The sequence below is a fragment of the Montipora foliosa genome, chromosome 7, assembly GCF_036669935.1.
Source record: "Montipora foliosa isolate CH-2021 chromosome 7, ASM3666993v2, whole genome shotgun sequence".
Taxonomy (NCBI): domain Eukaryota; kingdom Metazoa; phylum Cnidaria; class Anthozoa; order Scleractinia; family Acroporidae; genus Montipora; species Montipora foliosa.
Window position 1 is genome coordinate 21,117,973 of NC_090875.1, and position 24,649 is coordinate 21,142,621.

Genomic DNA, 24,649 nt, shown 5'->3' on the forward strand with positions numbered 1-24,649 from the left:
GCCCCGGCTCAATAACCAACCTAAATACACTCGACATTCAAATTAAATTCAGCAACAATCAACTGCGGCAACAGAACCATGGTTTCCGATTTGTCATTTATTGCCTTGTGGAATTGATTGACCGACTTGTGATACAGCATTTATTGACAAGTTGGCGCCTTGCTTATTGCGGGCTTGTGATTATTCTTGCGTTTTCATTTGGGTCCCAAATTATAAATAATTTTTTTTTACCTATAGTAAATCTAACCCGATAGACGGCTTTAAACTACAACTTTTCTACGAGCTAAAATGATAAAACTACTTACAAATATCTCTAAAAATGTGTTTGAACTAACTACTGCTACCCTAATTTCGATGCCACATTGAACATAGTAAAGAATCTATTGTATTTAAAAACAACTAGCAAAACAAACCTTTTTACATTTCTACAGTTTATAATTTTTGAAAGTGATTTTCGCAAAAGGTGCTTTTCAGCCTCGTTCCAAACGGAGTCCCAGCGCGAGCGTTCGCTTGTGAAAACTACTTCTCGCTCAAAAATCCGGGTTTTTTTTTAAATTTACCCTTTGACTCCTACGATTCTGCAGTAAGGAAATTCACCTTTCAATTTCAATGCAGTCAGGTAGACAAGTATTGAAAATGTAACATTATTATCAGCTCAAGGATACGACCCTGATATAAGACCAAATTCTCATGACCAGCCCACGCAGAATTTTAGATCATGGGATTTGAAGGGTTAAATTAAGCGCTGTAATAGCAAAAACCCCAAGTAAATCCAATGAGAGGCAACAACAGAAGCCGAAGATTGTGAGCTTAAGCAACATGAAGAGAAATACGTTTAAGGAACAAAACGAAAAACGCTCCGAACGCCCCACAAGGGCGTTCTACATTTTGAGAATCTTCTTTGCCGTTGTTGTCCTGACAACGGAGTCAAATGACTAATTTTTGTTTTAAGGACGGCATGAGCTCCCGAAGATAAATTTTCAATTTCCTCTCCAAACATCCACCATTCATACCAATTTTATTCCTGGAAAGTTAAGCGCACTTTCCATTAGGACATTCACCAAATGAATAATTTATCGTCTTGTTGCATTTAAACGTTTTCTTAGTTCTTAATAATAACAGCATTCATTTTAAATACGATTTAAAAATTCACAAGCTGATGTGGTCGTATACATAATAATCAAATTTACCATCATAGCGATCCAAACACATCTCGCCGGCTATAAGTGCTGGAATCGCAAGCGCGTAAATTACAATTACTTTTACATCGTTTGAATGGGTGTCGTGGCGTCGAGGGATTGTTCACTTCAATCACGAAGAGTGGCAGTGAAAAAAAAAAAAAAAACGCAATCGCGAAATTGCTAACCAAATGTTAACTCTCGCACTTGGACTCGTTTTAAAGACGATGCTGAACTGATCTTGAGGAAACGCCAATTTGAATCCCTGTCTCCCAACAAGGAACCGAGAAAAAATTCTAATCAATGTTATTCTTTGTACACATGCCACACCCAGTAACCCCAAAACAAATCTAACTCAGCAGATGCGGGAAATTCAGGGCGTTCGCATCAATGGTACAAATATACAAAACCTGTAAACGATTTTAACTCCTTCCTGCAAATTCCCGATGTCGTTAACCATATCTATCTGCAAAAAAATGCTCCTGTCTTAAGAGCCATTTTCGCCCTTAAAACTAAATTCTCTTAAGACCTGGCCAAACGCTCGCAACATTTCAACGCAATATCTTGCAACATCGTTGTTTGTTACTAAAAACGTTTGTCAAAATCGTTGCTTAACCTCTGCATTTTCCGCCACAGAACGTGTATTGAAACTTAAACCTCACCCACAGTTACCTTGTCTGTACCTTTTCCCTAGTAATAAATTAAAAAGACTGCCTGCGACGGGTTGGACTGTTAAAAATGGAATACGTGTGCGACATAGGAATGGTTCTATTCATATAAAACTAATGAATTGCCACATCTACGCTACAGCTTTTTCTTCCGTTGCCAAGGATCACCAACCCCAACATTGCCAGACACGACGCAAATCCTCACGTCATTTTGTGGACGAGAAGCAGTGATGCCTAGAACAGCATACTTTGCCGTCGTCGGGCAGAGCCTGCTGGAAGAAAAAACAACAGAAAGAAAAAAAGAAATGTCATTATTAATATGGGACCATAGAAAAACCCTCAAACCTCACCGTTCATAAATTCTCCAAAATAACATTTTGGTCGATTTTCAAATTAAATTTCATTCTTAAAAATAGTAGATGGAGACTCACCGAGATTCGACCTTCCGATGTGTCTGAACCCGGGGTCTTTGGCCAATCGCAGGTCTTCTATACTGAAGATAGATTCAACTAAAACAAGAAATCAAGGATGTCTACTGTCAGCGGGTACAAACCACCAATTCAATTTTTGTTCTTTCTTCGGACTTCGTTCACTCAGTTTCAAGGGTTAAAAGTCCCTTTGATTCCGAGTGATCGGTACGTAAATTCTCCTCACAATTTCAATGAAATGTCAGTCAGATAGGTATTGAGAATCAAGTATATCATCAGCTTAATAGGTGTGATCTTGATGTAACACCAAATTCTCACGACTACCCAACAAAGAAATCCATGGTACCAGTTAGGAGAATGAAAGTTTCGATCGTGGGAATGAAAAGCTTAAACAACAAACGACGACGGCACCTTGGACGTAAACCTCAAAAACAAGAGGTTTCCTGAGCAGCGTTTACGACAAATGCAGGCTTCTCAAATTGTCAAAAATCAAAGAAATCGCCGACCGGTTGGTTGATCATCGGACGACTGTGAGGGGAGGTCACGAGATCAAAACTCCGGCCGGACCAACACTCAAGATCTTAAAAACGACATCTGCAATTGGTTAGACTCTCAAAAGAGTGTTTTCACCTGACATCACGGCGACCATATTGATGTGCAGAACAATAGCGAAAAAGCCTTTTATGAAAATGACTGTTATTATGCAAAACTTGTTCGATATTTTGCTATTGTTGGTTTTCACTCACGTGATCAACAGCCATGTTTTTCACTGAAAACAAAGGAAAACGTTTGCATAATAATAGAGTTAAATTCCCAGAGGATTTGGTCGGGGCACCAAGATGGCCGCCATTTCTTTGTTTAGGGGTTCCAACATGGCGTCCGTGACGTCATGTGAAAACCGAGAATTGTTTTGTATACGAACATGGCCGTCTCATCACGTGAGTGAAAACACTAGTTCTGTATTAATTAAGGACGATAAATTCACCAAGTACTGAAACGTTTCCTTGATTACGCTACGGAGCATAAGTATTGGTTCCTGTTTCTCTTGGGACTTAACAATGGTCCCAAGATAAAACAAAAACAAAGCTAATTCAAGTTTTGAGGGGATAATCAAAAGAGTTTTATGGTATTTTCCGCTTCGGCCAATTACTGCGCTTTAGCAAGTGCAACGGCAAAGGCAACGAAAATGTCACTCGCGATTTTTGCAATTATTCCTTCTTGTTCACCTTGTGCAATACGGGCGAACTATCCGGTAACTGGTAGCCTGCGAACGCAGACGTATTTCCGGCGGAGAAACGACCGCCGGAAATACGTCTGCGTTCGCAGGCTAGGTAACTGGATGGCTACGAACGGTTTTAAACTAAAAATAAAAATGAACGGTTTATTGTAATATGCTCCCGTTGTCGTCAAAACCTAACGTTTTTTAGTGGTGATTTCACCGGCGTTATTTTGTGGAGTACGGCAAAGAGATGTACGGAAATTTGTGCCGTACGAGTATTTTTCCTTTTTTTAACCAGTAATATGATCTCATATGATATAGAGCAGTTTTGAAATTAATGTCGAAAATAATTACGTGATTGCAATTGCTACGCTCAGTGATTGGTTTAAAAATCTCGCGCCAGTTTATCAACCAATGAGACGGAAAACCAAACCCGGCGATCACGGAACAAAAGAAATTTTTGAAGTTATTGGCTCAATAAGCTTGACCAGTTTCAAACATCGCGCAAAAACTCCCAACATGCAACAGGGTGTGCAAACGAATGCAACTTGTGACATCCAACAATGTTATAAGTTATTGGCCATCAGTTTGCAAGGAGCCTTAACTACGTGAAATAGGGAGCTTAATTAAGCAACGACAACTTCCACAGCAACGAGAACGTCAAAAATTTGCATATTTAGTGGGCAAAGACAACAGCTTTGCACGCCCTGCACGTGCGTATTTTCACTTTTGTCCATTTCGTTGCCGTCGTCAGCAAAACAGCAAGGCAAAATAACCAAATTGTAAAGGTTTTATGAACAATGTCAGCACTTGATGATAAATTTTCATTTTCTACCCCAAATTAAGTGCAGTTCAGACGAGTGGCCTTTTTGAGTTACAACACCCTTGTCATATTAAAAAGGTTGAAATGGTCACGAAGTGATTACAATAACGTGAATTTATATTGTGTCATGAGGTCTTTCTTTCCCGACCGCTGGTCAAGAGAACGATGACTCTGAGAACGAGATTAAATGACGCGAGGTTATGGGTGCTTTCCATTATGCCAAAGATTCCGGAAATTTCGGTCGGAAATCAAATGGAAAGGTCCGTTTCGGTTTCTTCCGACCGGAATATTCGGGATCACCTCTGGAGGTGGTCCAATTATTTCGGTTGGAATATTCCAACCGAAATTCGCCGTTCCATTTTTGACAAACTGGTTCTTTGCCCTAATTAGGGAATTAGGAAAAGGAATAAAAAGTGGCAAGAGCCATTCCTATTGGTTGGCCCGGTTTAATCGGAAAATGTCGTTCCATTTTCCTTCGGTATTCCCACTTATCTCTGACCGGTCGGTTTGGCATAAAGGAAAGCACCCATAATATATTTTCATATGTTTCCTTTGCGGTTGTCGTCGTTCAAGCTTACGCTCCCTGGCTATTAGTGTGCCCACGAAGTCGCCTGCGGCACGAGCTGATTTGACTGGACTGTAGTTAGCAAAATCAGTCATTCCTTTAGCCAATCAGAGCTACTGCGGTCCATCAGATAAACCAATCAGAACCCGAATTTATTTCAGAGGGCAAAAAACCGCGGGAAGACGAGTGCAAACAAGTAAATGGGTGTTGGACTTAGTCAACACTCATTGAAGCACAGTAGAATCGAAGCAATAGTGAAAGCAAAGCTAGAATTTAGGTGTCCTCAGTGTTATTTTCTTCTCCTCTTTACAAACGAAAGCAACGGAGTTTGTTTAAAAACATTTTACACGTGTGAACCGGGACAACGCAAAGGAAAAGTAAAAAAAACACACAGGTTCATTTTCGGCCACCCACCATCTTGGAAGGACTTAAATTGCGCCTGCATGCGTGTCTTATTTCCCTTGCGTTTGTGTTGGACGTGTGAACCAGGCTTAAAACAGCCAATTGAAACATAATGACACAACAAACTGCAAACGCTTTAACTTTAACACTGATTAAACTCACTGTTTTTTAACTCTTGAACGCGTCTGCCCAAACTGGAAAAATACTCGTGCTTCGTGGCGTCAATTGCCGATATTCTGTCCTTAACTACAAACTGTAGACAAAACGCAAGAAAAAGGTAAAAAATTCATGGACTGATTTATCACGTGCGTGCAAAAAAGCGCCCGGCACGCACGCGGCACGAATCGTGCTGCACGTGTTTAAACAATATTCTGCACATGCGTTCAAGGCCCCGTCGGTCCACTCTACCCACGTTTTCTGTTTCTTGACAGCGCATGAAAAGGTTTTAGCTTTTCACTGGCGTTTTCACAGCGCTTTCGACTGTCCACACCAGACAACAGAAAAACGGGATAAGAAAACACCCGTTTTCGCCCCTCCACAATAAGACCCTGAACCTTCATCTTGAGAAACTCTCTCGGATACAGTGCTCTAAATTAACTATAATCGCAAACTTCGAGGAAATTACGGTTTCACAAGAGGAGATATCGATCATGTTGGAAAAGTAGACACAACTCGGTTGAATTTGAATCAAGATGGCGTCAGCCTTGTCCACATTTGCGCCGAACGTATGATCCATGTTTATTGCCGATCAAAGCGGTCGTTGTATTTATTTGTTAAACTCACCTCTACAAATCTTTCAAGTAAGTTTAATCCTGAATTATCGAGTCTTTAAACGAAACAAAACAAAATACAAACAATCAATGAAAGTGCAACTTCTAAAGACTGGTCTTCGCTTGCGACAGAGTGGTAGAGTAAATAGAAAAGTACATTGTAAAATGCTGTGCTTTTTGTTCTAAGGTACAAACAATCGAGGCGTTTCTGAGTTTGACTCGTGTTGCCTGTGCTTATACTTTCCCCGCTAGTGAAAACCAGCCCGCCTGAGCATGCGATGCTCGATAAAGTTCAGCCAATAAATGCTAGATAAATCCTAGATGTTGGTATGACAAGCCATGCATCCAATATTGGCCAACAAAGGGCCAATACTGGGCGCAATAATGGCCCCGTGTTGGGACACGGGATCCCATATTGGAGCCAATATAGAGGCTTTGGTACAATTGCCACGCTAAATGTTCTCGTGATGTTGTCATGGTAAACAGCGCTTATTCGGTGGATAATGATTTGTCCGGTAGGTAGTGCTATCCACCTTTGATCAAACAAGGCATCGTGTTTAGGAAAGGATCGTATCTCTATTCTTTGATTGCACTCACGTGATAATACGGTCATGTTGGTGCCAAAACAATAGAAAAATGTAGCTCAAAAAGTCTAAATCCCAATAGACTTTTTCGCTTCTCTCTGCTTTGTCAAATCCCATAATACACCTCTTTTACCACCCCCCCCCCCCTCTCCCCAAAAAAAATTGCATAGGCATTGCTTTCGATTTCTCTTCAGTGGGACATCTTCACGTCTCAAGAGAAATCCAAAACTATGATTATGCAAAATTTTGGGTAGAAGAGGTGTGTTATGGCATTTGAGAAAGCAGAGAATAGCCCATTTTCGATATATTAAAATTCAGTCCTAAACAAAAGGCACCATCTCGAGGCTTTGGGGAATAAACTCAAACAAATCCCAGAGCCTCGAGATGATGCCTTTTGTTTGGGACTGAATTTTGATATATCGAAAGTGGGCCATTGTTCTTTCCACCAACATTGCCCCCGTGACGTCAGATGCGATCAAAGAATAACAGAGATAACTGAGACCAGTGACCTGTTTCTCAAAAGTCCCGAAACTTTTCGGGCCTATTTCGGGTGCCACAATTCCCTTTATATCTTCGCAACGCCGAGGTTCTAAGCCACCAAACTTCGCAATCCTCTTAGTTTTTCTTACATTAAAAAACATGTTAAAGGAACAAGCAGAGTTTGACAACTGGCTTCTTGGGGCCGAAAAGTTCTCGAGACTTTCGAGAAACAGAGCCCAGATTACTTGTAGTTACGTACCTTGGTGAGTGATTGACAAGATGTTCCCTGGGATAGTATGGGAATCTCCCTGATAGAAAGACAATACAAAAATCAAGCAAGAGAGAGAGTGAGAGAGAAAAATGAAGAAAGCTTTAACATCCTAGAACAGTGTGATCATATGTCGAATTCGAGACGGCAGTCAAGAGTGTTGAAACTACGAAACGGCCGCCATGTCGGAGAAAACGATTCTTCAGGAGAGTCGCTAATGACGAAGCGAGCAATAGTCTACGATCGATTTTATAAATCGAGTGATTTGATAAACAAGGCCTAAGCAGAAAGGCCATGTTGTATCTGATAATTTTAGAGGGCTATTGCTTTAAAAATTAATAATTAAATTACAAAGAATACATGCGCTTTTGCAATTCGATAATTAATCAGTTTTTGATGGTCACTATTTAACATTTTTATTTCAAATCGAAAAGGCTTGAAACTTAAACTGCATTTTTTTTGTGGTACTTTCTTCTTTTTCAGCATCCCCATATTTTAGCTAAATACATCGACACTTTAATAAAGTTGATTGATTGATTGATTGGGGAGGTGATTTAGTTAAACAAGCTCTGATCTGTTAAAGCCAATTTGTTTAAGCTCTTTACACTATCTTCTTGCTAAATCCAAAAGGCTTGAAACTTAAACTGCATTTTTTGTGGTACTTTCTTCTTTTTCAGCATCCCCATATTTTAGCTAAAAACATCGACACTTTAATAAAGTTGATTGATTGATTGATTGATTGGGGAGGTGACGTAGTTAAACAAGCTCTTTGACCTATTAAAGCCAATTTGTTTAAGCACATCACACTATCCACTTGCTAAACAAACTTACATAAAGATCCTTCTACAAACCACAACGGCGAACACCCTACATTAAATAAAATTCAGAATCTTTACCTGCATGAAAAACTTCGTTACTTGTGATCCCAGGCCACGTTGCTTCTGTTGGCGTACCCAATGTCTGAAAAAACCGAGAAAAACACAAGAATGAATAAAAAATAGATATATTCAAGGAATCAATCTTCCTTGAACGTTTGAGTAATACAATGAAGGAAGACATGAAAACTGGACTATTCACCGTCACGGTACAAAATCGTGGACTAAGCCAATCACCAACAGATCAACCACATCAACGAGTCATTGCTCCCACGGTACTTTGACCTTCCCACCACAGGGAGTGGAAACGAGTTTGGAACGAGCTTCTAAGAGGACCGACCGGCAGATAGAAAGATCGGACAAACCTCCAACAGATTGAACGACGGGCTGAACAAACGATTGAACGATCCTGCGACAGACTGACCAAGGGGCCGAACCAGCGATCCTCCGACTAAAACGTTCGGCCGAACGAAACAGCGATCCTGAGGACCAACACTGAAGCCGACAGCCCGAACGAAGGAGGGAAGGATCCTTCGACGGGCTGGACGAACGAACAGTCCTCCGACTGACAAAGCGACCGGCCGATTATACCAAACAACAATGCTACAGCTAATATAACTGACAAACCTTCCTGAACGAGCAACGACCATACTATAGAGTGTTTTCGCTCATGTTTCCAGCAGCCATATTTGCATACTAAAACTAAAGGAAGAATTTTCATAAAAATGGAGTTCAATTCCCAAAAGAACATTTCACTCCTCCAACATGGTCGCGGTTTCTTTGTTTCACTCCTCCAACATGGCTGCTGTGACGTCACGTAAAAACACTCTATCATAAATAGGACTAACCTACCGGCCAAACGAACGATCCTCCAACAGACGGACAAAGAAAACCACCATACGGTATAACCAACAAATGGGTTAGAGAAAGAGGAAAGAAAGAAAGAAAGAAAGAAAGAAAGAACGAGACAGTTTTTCACTTCACCTTAAGTTCACTAACCTTAAAAATTAAATGAAGTTGATCCTCCACTGTAGATCCGGGAAAGAAAGGCCGTCCCGTTGCCATCTCAAAGAAGATACATCCTACCCCCCTAAAAACACATCACGCAAAATCATAAATTGAGTTCCATGTTTATGAAAAGGGTTGAGAGCTCTCTTCATTCCAAAGTCTGAACAGAATGAATGAATTTCGAAAGGACTTTGGTGTCGCAAAAAGGACGATACTTGTTTCTTTGTTTCGTTAGCCAACGGGCGCCTTGGTTGGCACGTTGGTGACGTCATTGTTATCTTCTCTAAACTACGCCTGAAGATTGGCTTAAAAATCTCGTGCCATATTTTCATCCAATCAGAAGCAAGAGCAAACCCAATAAAGATTTGGTCGCTTGCGTTTTTCCGCGCTTATTTTAGCGCAGGCTGTATGAATTCGCTTTGCGATATGATTGGCTCGTGTGATCGTGAACGTCGGTTATGATTGGTCATCACTGAAGTTTTCGGGATATACCGAAGTGCTTAGTTGTTCTAGCGCTGGAGCACTAATTGGGGACACTGTAAACTGAAAATTAACAATGAAAGCAAATCAAGTCGTTGCCGTTAGAGTTTAGCTCGATTTTGAACTTTAGCAAGCCGTTCCCGTTATGCACATTGGCGCCGCCATCTTGGATTTTTCATAGCTACAACTGCTCTCAAATCAAACAGCTCAATTTCTCCCAAAACTTATATTTTATCTTCAACATTGTTCCCTCCCAATAGATAGCACACAGATGTAACAACAAGACTGATATGGTCAAACGGGACGCCTGATTGATCTCTGGCTATAAAACGCTGCCGTGAATCACTTACCGCAGGAACGGTGTCTAGAAGTTGAAACTCGAACCGCAGACTGCAAACGTGACGGCAAGGACAAGATCACGTGATTTCCCGAGGTTCGCGGTTCGCGGTATTGGCCGAAAAATTCGTTGCTAAAGGTCTCTAATAATAATAATGAACTTTATTTACGTGTCAAATCTTCGAGCGCTGGGGCACTAATAAAAATTATTGGGGACGTAGAAATCAAATCAAACATTGGTTTTTGACGAGACAGGAAAACGGACCCGAGTACTCAACCCAAATATGACGCCCAGTCTGGGAATCGAAGCTTTGGTCACATTGATGGGAGGCGATTGCTCTCACCACTGCGCCATCCCTGCACCCCAGTAACAATTTCTTTGTTGGGTGAAACGTTTGTCGATCAACTAAAGGCTTAAAGGGCCACCGACAACCACAAGTCTTTGCGGGCGTGCAAGCTATCGGCGCCATTTTCTGTAATACAGAAACTAGTATTTCTTGAAAAGTCAAATTCCATCGCCTCACATCGTCGTGTTTTGGATGCCCAGTAGCTTCAAACTTTGTTAATATTTTCCTTAATGTTTAAATATTGTATTTTTGGGTGTTGTGTTCGTGTTAAAAGCGAAATGAAAACTGTGAAGAAAGGTCGTCCGCCGAGGAAGGAAAAGAGCCATGTTATTTGGCTCACTTCTTCAACCTTAAGATTATGGAACGAAAGGAGGAAGGCGTTTGGATTAAAAAACAAATCGAACAGTGAATTCGCAGAAGTTCTTCTTCACGGGATGTTTCTGAAGTGAACCGGCCGATTCCATTGCCCGGATAATAACAACAACAAAGGCGCGCAAAGGACACTGGTTGTCGGTGGCCCTTTAAGCAGTACGTGCCTTGTCGACTATCCGACATTTCACTCAAAACACATGCCCGTGGAAGAAATTCTCACCATTTTTGGTAAAAAAAAACTTAAAAACTTTCTTACCACATGTCAATTTGCGTCGAATATTCTGTTGAACCCAAAAGTACATCTGGTGGTCTATACCTGCACGTACCAAAGACATGAATTTAAAAGTTTGAAAAATTATGTGAAGCACGTGACAAGAAAAGAACAAGATTACGGGGGCCTGGGAGTGCGATCACTTTCGTCCCCAGAGCTCTCCGATTCTTTTGGTCACGTGGTCAGCGAAACCACGACCGACCACGTGACCAAAAGAAACGGAGACGAGAATGCTATCAGGGATAAAATCGGGGATTTTATAATCTTGCTAACTTCTTACCATAACGTCACGACCTCATTTGAATACGTCTTTGTGGGCACAGACTTCGCTCTGGCAAGACCTGTATGGAGGAGGAAAGAAAGAATGAATTATGGAACTCAAGACAATGAACTACTGATTTTTTATAAATAAATTCTCTGCTATTCCACCGAAATTTTAAGTTATTCCGATACTGTTAATTAAAACAAGTTACTCGCATTGATTTGTCACAAGAAAAGAATCGGGGGTCAGAAAGTGGAGGTTTTTCATTTTAGGGATTTGGTATTTCATTTGTCGAATTAAATGTGGTAAAATGTTTTCATCTTCTACACTGTAATACATGTATTTCAAGAACTCGATATTCTTTACCCTTGTAATTACAGCGGTTACCAGTCACACAGGTTGCTCAACGACTTCTGTTTTTTTTTTTTTCATGTTTTTCGAAACTAAAATCAAACGTTTCTGTGACAAACAGGACTATTATATGGAACGTAAATTTAAATTCTCACACAACAAACATGATTTATCTGAGATAACAAAACAAAATTGAAACAAGCTAGAACAATCTATTTTCTTTTTGAAGAGTCTAATGTTGTTGGCGACGATTAATTGGCATTTCATACTGCAAATCTTACTTATGGACTGATTCTCAAACTCACCGAAGTCGGCTAGCTTTAATTCTCCTTTATCATTTATTAACAGGTTCTGAGGCTTAAGATCTCTGGGGATGATATAAACAAAGATCACTGTTAAGTAAAGCCGTTACTTAAACTGAGAAATTCTGGTCACTGCTTCCAACAAGGAAGTCACGCAATACCCTAAATGACGTCAAAGGACATGTCCTCTTTCCCTGTTTTCTTGCATCAAAAATTTGACATTAGCTATGAGAACGTTGTCTAAAATATTATTTCCTGTTATTGTAATAATTTTGCGATTTCTCCAAGTCGCCTGGCATGGAAGTGTTTCACCATTCCAGGAATAAAATTGGTGACAACGGTGTGGATATTTAGAAGGAAAATTGAAATTCATCGTCAGGTGTTCACGTTCTCAACATACCCTCAACTTTGGACAATTCACGTCCTTGTCAGCGCGAGAACGAACGACATAGAAATGTGCACAAGTGTAAAACGCACGTGCAGAGCTATTGTTTTTGCTCAAGGAATATTGTTTTGTGGCGTCAGTTCCCGGATTCGATTCCCAGACTCGGTGTCATATTATAAATGTGGGTTGAGTTTGTTGGTAGTCTACTCTCTGCACCGAGAGGTTCCCTCCCCGGGGGACATGTAATCCGGATTTCCCCTCGCCTCAAAAAACAAACATTTGACTTGATTTGCTTTCGTTGTTAATTTCAGTTTACTGTGACCCCAATTAGCGCTCAAGCGCTAGAGCGACTAGGCATTTAAATAAAGTTCTTTTCCTTTCAAAGAGTTCCTTTCAAATATATACAGTATATTGAATCCTTGCATTGTAATCATATTTTTAAAGTACACCCTTAAGCTTTTGAATAATTCTCCTCATTTTTTAAACCAAAAATGAAAAAGAAACACTGCAATATTCTCATTCAGAGTTAAATGTACCTGTGGAGCACTTTTCTGCTGTGACAGTAATGAAGACCTCTTAGCAACTGGAAAAGGAATAGCTACAAGAAAGAAAATTCAAAAATTTGGGACTGTCACAAAGTAAAATTCTGCTTTTTATGAATACATGTCAAGTAACTTCTCTCACGAACATTACATGTAGCAAAACAATAATTAACAATTCTCTTCAGCTTCCTGTAAGATGTCTTGTTACACCCCTAAGATACATGTAATTTAATGGTGCCATGATTAGTCAATTGGAAGGCCATATTATACAGCTCAGCCGTGACATGAATTTGGTCAGTACATGTCATATGATGAACTACAAAATACATTCAATTCTTGACTTGTTTAGCAGAGTTGAATCTTAAAATACAGTTTGTTATCAACATGTATCAATTTATCATCTCGTCTGCTGCAGACGTATCATCACTTCTGACGTTTTGGAACAAGCATGCACTATCTGTCACGCTTTGAGAGGAAACCAAAATTCAAAAATAATTATTAAGTCTGGTAAAATGTTTTGGAGCGCACACAAATTACAACATACTGTACCCATTTGGTGTTAAGCACTTAGAGAAGGACAATTCATCTACTGTACATGTATTTCTCCTGCAATATTAACATTACATCTAAAGTTTTTGCACAAGCACTTGCGACATGTAGCAATATGGGCTTATTTAAAGAAATGTACACAAACAAACAAACAGCATTACATGTCTCTCTTGCTGTATGTGAGCTGAACACTCAAAGACTTAAGAGAGCTTTAGAAGTCAATTTTGAAATATATAGATTCGTTTCCCATCGAAGCCACAAGAAAGGTCATACAAGTACAGTATGGTATTTCGTACAGTATATAAAATCAAAAACTTCATACTTTACGTACTAAATTTGAAAGAACTTACCCGAACGTTGCTCATACTCATGATTCCACCACAGTCATCCATGTATTGCTTAAGATCCTTTTCCTAGTTTAGAACAAACGCTTTGTAAATGAGTATCAAGAGTCTCATGGTCTTTGACCTTAACACAGTGTACTCAACAAACAACTAAATGTGGCCAATGAAGTACAAGTTGTACAGTATCTCTGGCCCTTGATGTGAGAGAGCTCCAGCAGCACAGTGAATCTGTGGAATTCCTTGTCAACAGATACTAAAAAGATGAATATTCCATGCACTCTCAATTCACCAATTCATGACAATTTAACTATTCTAGTTTTTGGTCAATAACAAGTCAGAGTAAGACCGCAGGACCGCCACTGTGGTGATTCAAGGACTTGGTGTCAGGGGTGAGTTGAGTTTGTTGGTTCTCTACTCTGTTTCGTGAAGTTTTCCTCTGTATGCCGGTTCTACCCACTCGTCAAAAAACAAATATTTGCAAGAACTGATCTACTTAAAGTGCCCATAACCCCAAAACATTTTTTTCGCTAAAATGAATCTTTGCGCCTGTTCGAGACGCAATGCGGCTATTTTTTCCTTTTTCTAACAAATCCTGCCCTTTTTTAGGCTTCGAAAGTTGCGAAAATCCAAGCATCTTTTGTTCACGACCGAGTCAGAAGGGGACTGGGTCTATTCCTGTTTTTATGTCACAATCTACTTTGCATGCATTTTTACAAAGAGTTAATGCAACGTAAATCAGTCTGTGACGTAAAAACAGGAATACCGGTAGACCCACTCCCCTTCTAACTCGGTCGTGAACGAAAGATGCTTGGATTTTCGCAACTTTCGAAGCCTCTAAAATGGCAGGATTTGTTAGAAAAAGGAAAAAATAGCCGCGATGCGTTTCGAACAGATGCAAAGATTCATTTTAGCGAAAAAAATATTTTGGGTTTATGGGCACTTTAATTTGATTTAATCTGCAGTCTCCACTACATGTATCAAAACAGCACTTTGCACTTTGCCATGTATGCCTGTGTCTTTGTAAAACTCTTCTTACCTATATGTACATGTAGTTACATCTACCGGTACTCATGAATGCATAATTATTTAATTTAGAAAACTCCCAGAACAGTACTAAGCAATGGCTGCAGCAGCACTAATTTAAGCGAGTTAACCAGGTTAAATATTAAATCAATTGCCCAGTTAAAAAAAAACAAGTGGGGTGGTTTAAGAATACCTAACCCAGTTAAGATAATGTATTGTATTAGCATTAATTTGCATAACGTGGTTAAAAGCTGGTCAACACCAAAGAGACGGGGCAACATATTGATTACTGTTTTAATTAAACTGGTTAACTTCAATTAACTAATTGGATATAACCAGGTTAAGTACCCTAGTGCAGCCACAGCCAATGTTATTACGTGTAAACATGTTTGCCAGCTTGATTTTCTGGTCCTTAGGGGCTACGTATTTTCCCAATTCAAACTGAAAGCTACTTTTGACAGAAGCAACATGGACTCTTACCAGATATTCAAAGACAAGTGTGAGAGACTTTGGGGTATGCACAATGTCATGAAGAGTCACAATATTTGCATGCTTGAGGTCCTTCAACAGAGAAACTGCAAGGTAAAACAGAACAGTTCTCTTTGTAACCATTTTCAGCTGAAAATTTAAGCAGTAATCCTGTTAACAGTCATTACCAGACCTCTTCAGCAGCTGCAGAAGCAAAGCCTGACCAGTTGAAAAAAGCCCACAAAAAATGTGAGCCGACGCTTTTGAAAGTTTTCAACTACCTATTGCAAACAAATTAAGAGCTGGTTGAAAAAGTTGATTGCCAAACTAACATAGAATGGTTTATAAGCAACTTACAGAACATAATAAAAACCCACCCAACCAAGAATGGTTAATTTGTTCCCGATAGGACACTACCTGTATGTTCTTGTACCATGTATATAGTCACTTGTTGCGTCTTGGAAATACTAACAGTAACTGTAATTTATGGATGAAGGATAATCTTATTTCACTAACCTTCCCTAATAGCAGTGCATGGGGCTCCTTCTTCGTGCTCCAATCTGATTTCTTTTAATGCCACTAAATTATCTGTGAGCCTGAAAAAGAATTATTATCGACTTTAAACAACAGTATACAATTATTTGACTAAATGGTAAGCACCCATAGAAACCTCCATACAACCTGTAGTCTGTTTTTTTCCTGTCTCGCCCCATTCCCTTCTCGTTTCTTTCCCTAAGTTGCATAATTAACTTTCCCTGTCATGTAAAGGATTTCAGGAACAAAACAGACTACTCATAGTCTATTATAGTTTTAAAAGTCCAGCGCTCACAAGTCCCCATACGAAACACTCCCATATGAAACAGACGGGGATGCTCGTTGTGTCGCTTAGGGGTGTAAATTTTGGATTTTGGTCTCGCTTAGGGTGTTCCGGGCAAAGCGCCAATATTTTAAGCCGCCAAGGTCTCGTTTAGGGTTCCGCGAAAAAACACAGAATTATGCGAAGAGATACAGAAGTCAAATTTTGCTTATAAAAACTACTTTTAGATAAAAGCATTCGATGATTATGTCTTTATATCATTGAAACTCATTGCATGTCGTATTTGTGTGTGTTTTAAGCGGTCTCTTTTAGGGGTCAAAATTTGCTTAAGCCACGCCCAGATTGGTCTCCTTTAGGGATCACAAAAAGCTTGAGCCACGCCCAGATGGTCTCCTTTAGGGGTTAAATTCAAAATTTCCGTCAAGCATCCCCGTCTGTTCCATATGGGACACTCAAAATTAATTTGTTTCTCAGTATCCATAAGTCGTTATTAAACAATGCAGCTCTTCAACAGCTTTGCTTACTTGCTTTTTCCCTTGAATACTGTTGCATATGTACCCTAGAAAAAAAAAATTACCATCATAAAGGAACAACTACTAGAATTACATTAGAATGTTCAAAGAAGAATTATGAAGACTAAGGGTTCATTTTTTCCATTACAGGATGACCTACACCTGAGATCGTGATTATCTACAGAACATTATCATCACAAAATATAATGTAATCAACTCCCCTCTCCGAAGTCTTACAAGCACAAAGACAAAAGTTTCCTCAATAACCTTGCAGATCCTAGTAGTGAGTGCTGTCTTCTGCATTATTTCCACATAAGCATCAATTTCAAGCTTTTTAACATACTTCTCGAAGTTTTTGCTCACTACAGCTTGGGCTCCATTTACCACTGGTACAATGACCACTTTCTTTACCCCCCACATTTTAATGATTTCATCCTTGAGAAGCTGATATTTCTCCAATTTTTCAACCACCTTTTCTGCCACCTGAACATCTTCCGGGACAGCAATATGAATGAGTGTTCGTAACAAAAATTCGAAGAAACTGTGCACTGAACATTAAAATCCCAGACAACCTTATGTGACTATGATTCTACATGTAGTACCCCTTCAGGCTTTTGATTCTACCATTTTTCAGCTTGGGCAAAACCCACCTTTTCACATGTTTCCAATGCAAATATATAGTGGGCAACATTATCATGTCGTCGTTTTGCTCCCTTTGTGCTAACTTTGCACACTATTATCATCATCATCATCATCATTATTATTATCACTATCATTATGCTTGCAATAACACTACATGTATGTTTCTGTGTCTTGTTGAAACAAAATAGCAAGAGAATCCACAAACCAGCCATGCTGTTCAAGTTCGAAAAGACAAATACATGATTGTACACTCTATCGTACAGTATGTACAATGAATATTGTGTCTGAGAAAACATACCTCTCCCAGTTTGTCCAATTTGACATATGATTCCATTTTCCCATAACCTAGTTCAGACTGTTGATGAAAACATCACAATAAAAGTATGGTAAATAAGAAAATAATGCAATACTTACAGTACATAGCGAGAGGCATGTTTAAAAAAAAACTTAAAAAGTACTGTACATTCCAAGTTAATTGTGCATATCGTGGATCATTACAGAAAATCAAGACTATTGAGAATAAAGAGACTCTGAGTCAATATTATTGTATTAATTAATTATCACTCACAAGTGACATCCGCCTACTGCTGCGACTGAGATGCTGCTCACTACCAAACGGTGGACTCTTCGACAAACTGAAATCTCCTGAACTTCTTGTTCTGTGAGCAGGACTCCTTCGCATTGAAATATCATTCAGCGATGTCCCATAATGAAGCACAGGCAAGGACAGCCTTTTGTTGGAGGTGCCAGCAGCAGATAAAGTCTAAAAGAAAAGTTGGCAATTCAAATGTTGCTATTTAAACATGGCATCTGACAGGATGCGGCGATGTGGATCTGCATAATTCCCTAAAATCTGCATCCTCCGCATAATTACGATATTTTCTGCATAAAACTGAAGAAATGCCTGATATTAGTGATAATTAAAAGCAGCTGCTTACCATCCTCACAAACACAAAAGCCAAGAGATTGACTACTTTGAAATGCTTATTTTTTTGAACATTGAAGGAAACACGCCATTTCGTTCGCAAGATGAAAGTTCGTAAGCAGCTTCCACACATTTTTCGGCAATGAGCCTGGACTCTAGTTAAACCGTTTTCATAACATACCCTAGGCTCGAATTTTTTAAAAAAGATGCAACAAGGTATGAAATTTAGCCGCAAGTTATAGTAGCAAATTAAATTGCATCATTTGTAAAAGTAGGAACAGTTGCACAAAACAAAATGGGAGCCCACAATACGTACATGTATGTGTAAAAACTGCTGAAAATGGTGAATGATTGAGGGAATGGATTGGTGGTTCAACCACTTCACAATTTTGCTCCATATCTCCAAATTGAAACAAAATTCATGACCAGAAACAAAGTATTTTTTTATCGCTTTTATATGCCAATTACTAACCCTTTTATTTTAACGGTGACAGCTGGTCGCAAATAATTGGCGACTCATACAGATATCTTAATCGCAAAGGGAAAAATTTCAGTCGTAAATGCAATTTCGAGTCCTGATTTATCATAAGCATGTAAATACATTGGACAGGCCTAATTATTAGTTCTATAAATTGTTTAAATTTCCACATATAATCCGGTGTAATTTCCACATAATCAACGCATGTTTACGCATAATATGGCCAAAAATTTCCGCATAATCTTTAATTTTTTTCCGCATCCTATTAGAAGCCCTGTTTAAACAATGTATTTCAACTACAATAATGGAAGAGCTCTTGAGTTCTCGCACATGTACTGCATTAGTCCAAAACCCCCCTCAAATTTACAAACTATACAAAATAACATTTAAATTTGTCTTGGAGAAGTCAGGCAAACATGTCTCAGTCTATTCTTAGGCTCTGGTATTGTGTTAAATTAAATGTTTTATAAATTACATGAATGGCTCTCAGAGATCTTAATAATTATACTTTGTGAACTACATGTATTTGTGGGAACATGCATGAGTTATGAAAGTCATGTAAAAGATTAAAAGCACACCAGTATCCCAGGTTATTTAGAATGTACACAGTGATCGATACATGATTTGTATACAACTACAAAATGGTAAAAAGACCTTGAGTTCATATTAAAACATGCCTCTTTTCCCTCATCATAGGATTATAAAATGGTATTGTTATAGCTCAGTTTTCCCCCCAGCAGTGCGTGCTCTCACTTCGAGGTCACATGACATCTAACAATAAAACTGTTTCCCGCCCTAAGTCTCTGAGAGGGCAACACGAATGTTGACCGATGACCGCCGTTGCTGCATGTTGCCGTTTCACGTTTTTCTCTTTGTGCCATATAACAAATCACTCAATGACTGGCCCTCGGGAATCAGTTAATTTTGTTTCCCTCAAATCTCAATGTTTCCCTCGGCTGCGCCTCGGGGAAACACTGAGATTCTCGGGAAACAAAATTAAATGTTTCCCTCGGGACCAGTCTTTAAGTGTTTATTGTTGCCTTCAGTTTTGGTGCTGATAAGCTTACCGACTTTGACCTTGGCTTTCTCATGTTGACCTGCAGGAAGTCTCCTTGCCCTGATTCTAATCCGATTCCATCTTCATTACCGTCATCCTTAACTGGTCCATTATGGTGCTCGTAACCTTTTAAAGAAATTCAACAAAAATTAATCTTAAACCATTCACAACTAGAGCACACACAATTAAACAAGTAAAATCATCTGGCAGTAGACGGAGTAAAATCTATATATGTCTCACTCTCAGGTCAATAATTATCCCTTTCCCTCTCGTCCCTGCCTAGTAAAGTTCGTGAACTGCTTCTGACAGGGTGAGCAGGTGCGGGACCGCACAATTCAATCAAACGCACAATTCCTAAAAATCTGCAAAATCTCGCACAGTACTGAGTCATGTGCTTACAGTTTTTATAAAGTTCTACATGTTTTACTGTTCTAAGCGGCCAGTCATAGGGGCCAGCCGACCCCTACACCGACCTACAGTTGTTGTTCATACAGGAGTCTTCTTAGAATGATTATTACAGGTTCAATAACACTGGGAAAGTCTTCCCTTGTCTTTAATTCTTTTTATAAATGATACATTTCAGTTCAGCAACGACATTGATGCCTGTTTAATTTCAGGAAAGACAGCTGTACCTCCTTTGTTCGATATTGTCATCGGCCATCTGACCTGCCTTGTGTTTTCTCACATTAAGTCCAAGCATCCACTTAAAATAGTGCTTATAAACAGCATTTAAGTCTAAGCACCCATTTTAAAATGGTTAGCTTTCAATAATTGTGTTGCTGCATTTGTACATCGATGCAGACACGTGTGCGCAAATTTCTTATGCTTTTTTTACACGCGTTTTTTGGACACTTATTTCTGGTCTGCACTGTATGTCGTTTTTAATCATTCTAAGACATGTGAATAGCAAATATAGGTTGGTGTATGGGTCCCGTTTGAATAGCCACTGCCTTTACTGTTTATAACCAATAGTTTTAGAGCATTTTCAAGCGATTTTCAGACCGTTTCCCCTCTATCATGTCTCTATCTCAAAGTCATCATGTCTTTTTACCTGAGAACAACAGAAAATTTTGTTGGCTGTGACTGACATTTTAACAACCTGAGAGGAAGTCATCTTCAAAGTGAAGAGACAGATGAAAATTCAACCAAACAATCATAGTGATGCCTTGGTCTGTGCTGTGATTTGTAGTAGGAAAAGTAATGTGATTGGTTGTGAGGATGGTGAGTGGTGATTGGTGCATTACGGTCCAGTTTTGTTGTGCGAGACAAATTAAAGTGGCCTGATTAGCAATCTGGTCTGCGGTATTTTTACATTTATTTTTAAACAGAGCTGTAAACAAACACAAACACAAACACACTTCATCAACACAAATAACATGCATGTTACAGCCTGCAACTATTTTTAATCGTCAAAATAATAAGTACAGATGCTTGCACCATAAAAGAAGTGGAACTTGGTTTCGGTCAGGAAGTTAAAAACTTCAAAAACCAAAACTTCACTAGTAGTTCCCTTAGTCTATAAACACTTTTCTTAAAACTTGCTTTTCCCAGTTTCGTCTATTAAGCAACTGTTCACTAATGACCACGTAACTACTCTAAAAGTTGCCCTCTGAGTTAGGAGTTACTGATGAAGGTACGCAAGAAAGAAATGCACAATCAAATGTATACAAAATCATGCATAATGCATTTGAACACATACGATGATCATTTGCATGTTAATAATGTGGTTGTCTGTCAATGCAACAAAAGCAATGACACAAGGAACTATAAAAAATCATTCACAGTAAAACTTTGATTTACAGAAATAATACACAATATTGCAAGCAGCCTTTTTATGCTCACATTTTATGAAATCTTACATTTGATTGACGATGTTTATTAATGCATGTATTTTTAATTATATCTCTGAAATGAAAAGTTAATAATCTGCCCATCAATCTTTTCAAGGGAAACCTGACATGAAAATCATGGTGAATGATTTCAAAAACAACAAATATATCTGATGCCCGCTAATAGTTAAATAATTAGATGATGCCTGTTAATAGTCAAAATAATTAGAAAGAGTTAGATTTCAGCCGAGACTGATGCTTTGAGATACTGCAATAAAAACCAGATACACACTGATTATTCATGCAACCATGCTATGAGTTAATGGTGCACATCGATCAAAAAGGAACTACACAAAAGACAACAACACGATTTAAAAAAAGTAAAATAATGGAAAGACATCTTCTTGGTGTATTGCACCAGTTTGATTTAATACCACTGCAGAAAAAAATTGTGACATTTTCCAATGCCAGACAAACTGATAAAACAAACATTGGACTAATTACATAACCACAATATCAACCGGCAAGCTTCAATGGTTAAAGCCTTTAAAATTATTTGAAAATTCTACACATTTTTAAGCAGGAAGAGACCTTTAACCCCCAGGAAATGAAAAGAAAAAGACGTTTTCATTACAATAGTTTATCATCTCTCTCTTTTTCTACTTACATCTTCTTTCACTTCTCATGATATTCACAAAATTTACCTGGATGCATGTTTAACAAGCGTAGCAACAGGAAGTCAATATGCAAAACTGAATCTCTAGGAAGCTAAATTAAATGTTCAGTTCAAGAAGGATACAAAGTACTTTCCTTTTCAATTTTAACCTTCATCTCAAAAAAGGGAGTGTCATGTACACTTTTACACAAAATACCAAGTCCGTTAGTTTTATCAAGTGTACAAAAAATCACTTTGTTGCACCTTTTAAGTTTTTGCAAAAAAAAAGCGAACCACTACCCTGTGAATATTATAATATAGCGTGACCTCTGGCTGTATTTTGTGGTCTTGTTCTCTGCAGAATCCCTTAAAAGCTAATCCAGTGTGGTGGGCAATGCAACAGTGCATTTTTGACAGCCATTGCCACAAACAGCGTGAACACGGATCTTGTTCTTTGGGAAATCTCAACAGACAGATCGCTAAAAAGCTACCCCTTGTCTCCTCATCGCATCAATATCTACATCAACACTTGCGACCTTTAAAAAACGGACTGAATACTGAATTTTATAATAATACTAACGTCCAATCTGGAAATCGCGACATTCTTCGCTCGGTTAAAATTAGTGTGTGCAGTAATATGCGTAATCTCAATTTTGGGAATCCAAACTTTGAAGGAATATGTAGATCGATGTTTGCAGACAATAGAATGGCATGAAACACTCTGTAATTGATTTGTCTAAGTGATAAATAAAAAAAAAACCCAACCCGTACCACTCAGATACTTTATTCAGGTAAAATCTATTAAATATATTACCTGTCCGACAAAATACAAACATATAAAATTTGATGTTTGCCATACCATTATCTTTGCCGTTGACTTCAAAGGAAATTTGCTCAACGAACTCGGACAGCGTTTCGTCCTTTGTACCTTTTAGTGAAAGAGCTCTTTTAATTCTCCTCATCCCTACGCTAAACGCTCTTTCAAGCCATAGATCACTCAATGAATTTAACGCTAGGTTCAGATGAAAGGCTTCCTCGCGACGCCGAAAGATTCTGCAAGCAAACATATCAATTGTAAATAATTATGTTCAATGTCGTTATATATTTAATTGTTAGAAAAATACATATGCATGCATCTTCAAATCTTCGGCTCCAACCATTATTAAGCCTACCATGTTCCTTTAGATCATAAATTGCATAGGGCTGGTAAATTGCTTTCAATGAAAATAATACAATGATCGGTACTGACAACTTCAAAAAAAATTTTTTCAAGCTTTTCTTAACAGCGGCTTGTTAATTTGGTAGTAGAGAGATTTGCAAATCGAGTCAAAAGAATGAACTATTCTTGGGTGTGTGCAAACGCTATTTCCTGCCAAAGTACTTTGGAGAAATTAATTAGTCTGCAAGGACAAAATATGTTTAGCTTGTCAGATCGATATACCCTTGCAGTGAAATTCTAGAAGCTTATGTTGAGCCCCGCAATCGAACCAAAAAAATCATGCAACGAATGTAAACATAACAGAGCTAAAATTCAAAAGTGTTACTTAGGATATTCTTATTTACCTTTCGAGGGCCGAAACGATTTGCGACGCTTTTGTTTATCACTCATATTGGGAGAGCCTTTGTAGGGCGACTGCATCAAAAATCGCCATTTTGAAATTACCCATAAGGCATTGTATGTCAAACTGTTGACAAGTTTTTTTATTGAGATCATATCCGACATTGATTGGCTTAGAGACAAAGTGGATTTACACGGCCGTTACGAACCGTGCAGAACAAACGAAGCGGAATTATGGTAGGGGAATCTCAAAAGAAAACTTCCTTTGTTTCTACTTGTTTGAATATCCATATTGTCTAACCACTACCGGATGCGTGGTTTCTATAAAGAGATGCTCTTGACATTTCATTCCATCCCACGTGCGAGCTACGTGACAAACATATACGCTGGGTCTATATTTTCACATTTTTCTGTCATCAATAATGTTCAGGCTTGTGACTTTTATAAAATAGTATCAACAAATTTTGTTATCTTTTTTTTTTTTTTTTCGTATTTTGTTTATTTTGTGATTCCACAATAAAAATTAGAAAGGTCTAGGTCACATCTGCAGCCCGGCAGAAGGCTGGAGTTAATAGAGGCTAAAGGAAGGTTGGTAAACGGATTATTTTGTCTTATTTGAGTTGCATGGACTTTAAGCCAGATAACAACACCTGTTTGTCTAGTGAATCATTTTTTTTAAGTTAACTGCAAGGCTACTGTAGGTGTTCGATGCGTTTGCAGGAATCGCACAGAAACGATTGTTTTTTCCCTGTGGTGGTCTAACCAAGAGTCTATCTTAGTCTAACCTAATTGAATGATGGTCTTTCTAAAGATCAAACAGACCGACAAAGGGCCTTTTCAAAAGGCCAAGTCCATTTGTCTAAAAGAAGGCCCCTC

At 38.7% G+C, this 24,649-nt stretch overlaps 1 protein-coding gene across 2 annotated transcripts; it reads right to left on the bottom strand.

Annotated features, from left to right (window-relative positions):
- Window positions 1-77: 77 nt before the first annotated feature.
- Window positions 78-23,880, bottom strand: LOC138011303 (cyclin-dependent kinase 17-like). 2 transcript variants are annotated; one of them, XM_068858267.1, is made up of 20 exons: window positions 23,779-23,880; window positions 23,075-23,268; window positions 19,742-19,857; window positions 17,840-18,034; window positions 17,570-17,626; window positions 16,642-16,676; window positions 15,817-15,896; window positions 15,313-15,407; window positions 13,816-13,878; window positions 12,911-12,972; window positions 11,993-12,054; window positions 11,355-11,415; window positions 11,060-11,119; window positions 9,260-9,350; window positions 8,282-8,345; window positions 7,377-7,425; window positions 6,067-6,109; window positions 5,446-5,536; window positions 2,278-2,355; window positions 78-2,115 (listed from the first exon to the last, which is right to left on the bottom strand). In XM_068858267.1, exons 2-20 carry the CDS (start codon window positions 23,175-23,177, stop codon window positions 2,081-2,083), a joined length of 1,440 nt encoding a protein of 479 aa, XP_068714368.1. In that variant the 5' UTR covers window positions 23,178-23,268; window positions 23,779-23,880; the 3' UTR covers window positions 78-2,080. The 2 variants fall into 2 exon arrangements, with proteins under 2 accessions (XP_068714368.1, XP_068714367.1); XM_068858266.1 differs by having other exon boundaries at window positions 78-2,118; window positions 23,779-23,878.
- Between the last annotated feature and the right edge of the window lie 769 nt (window positions 23,881-24,649).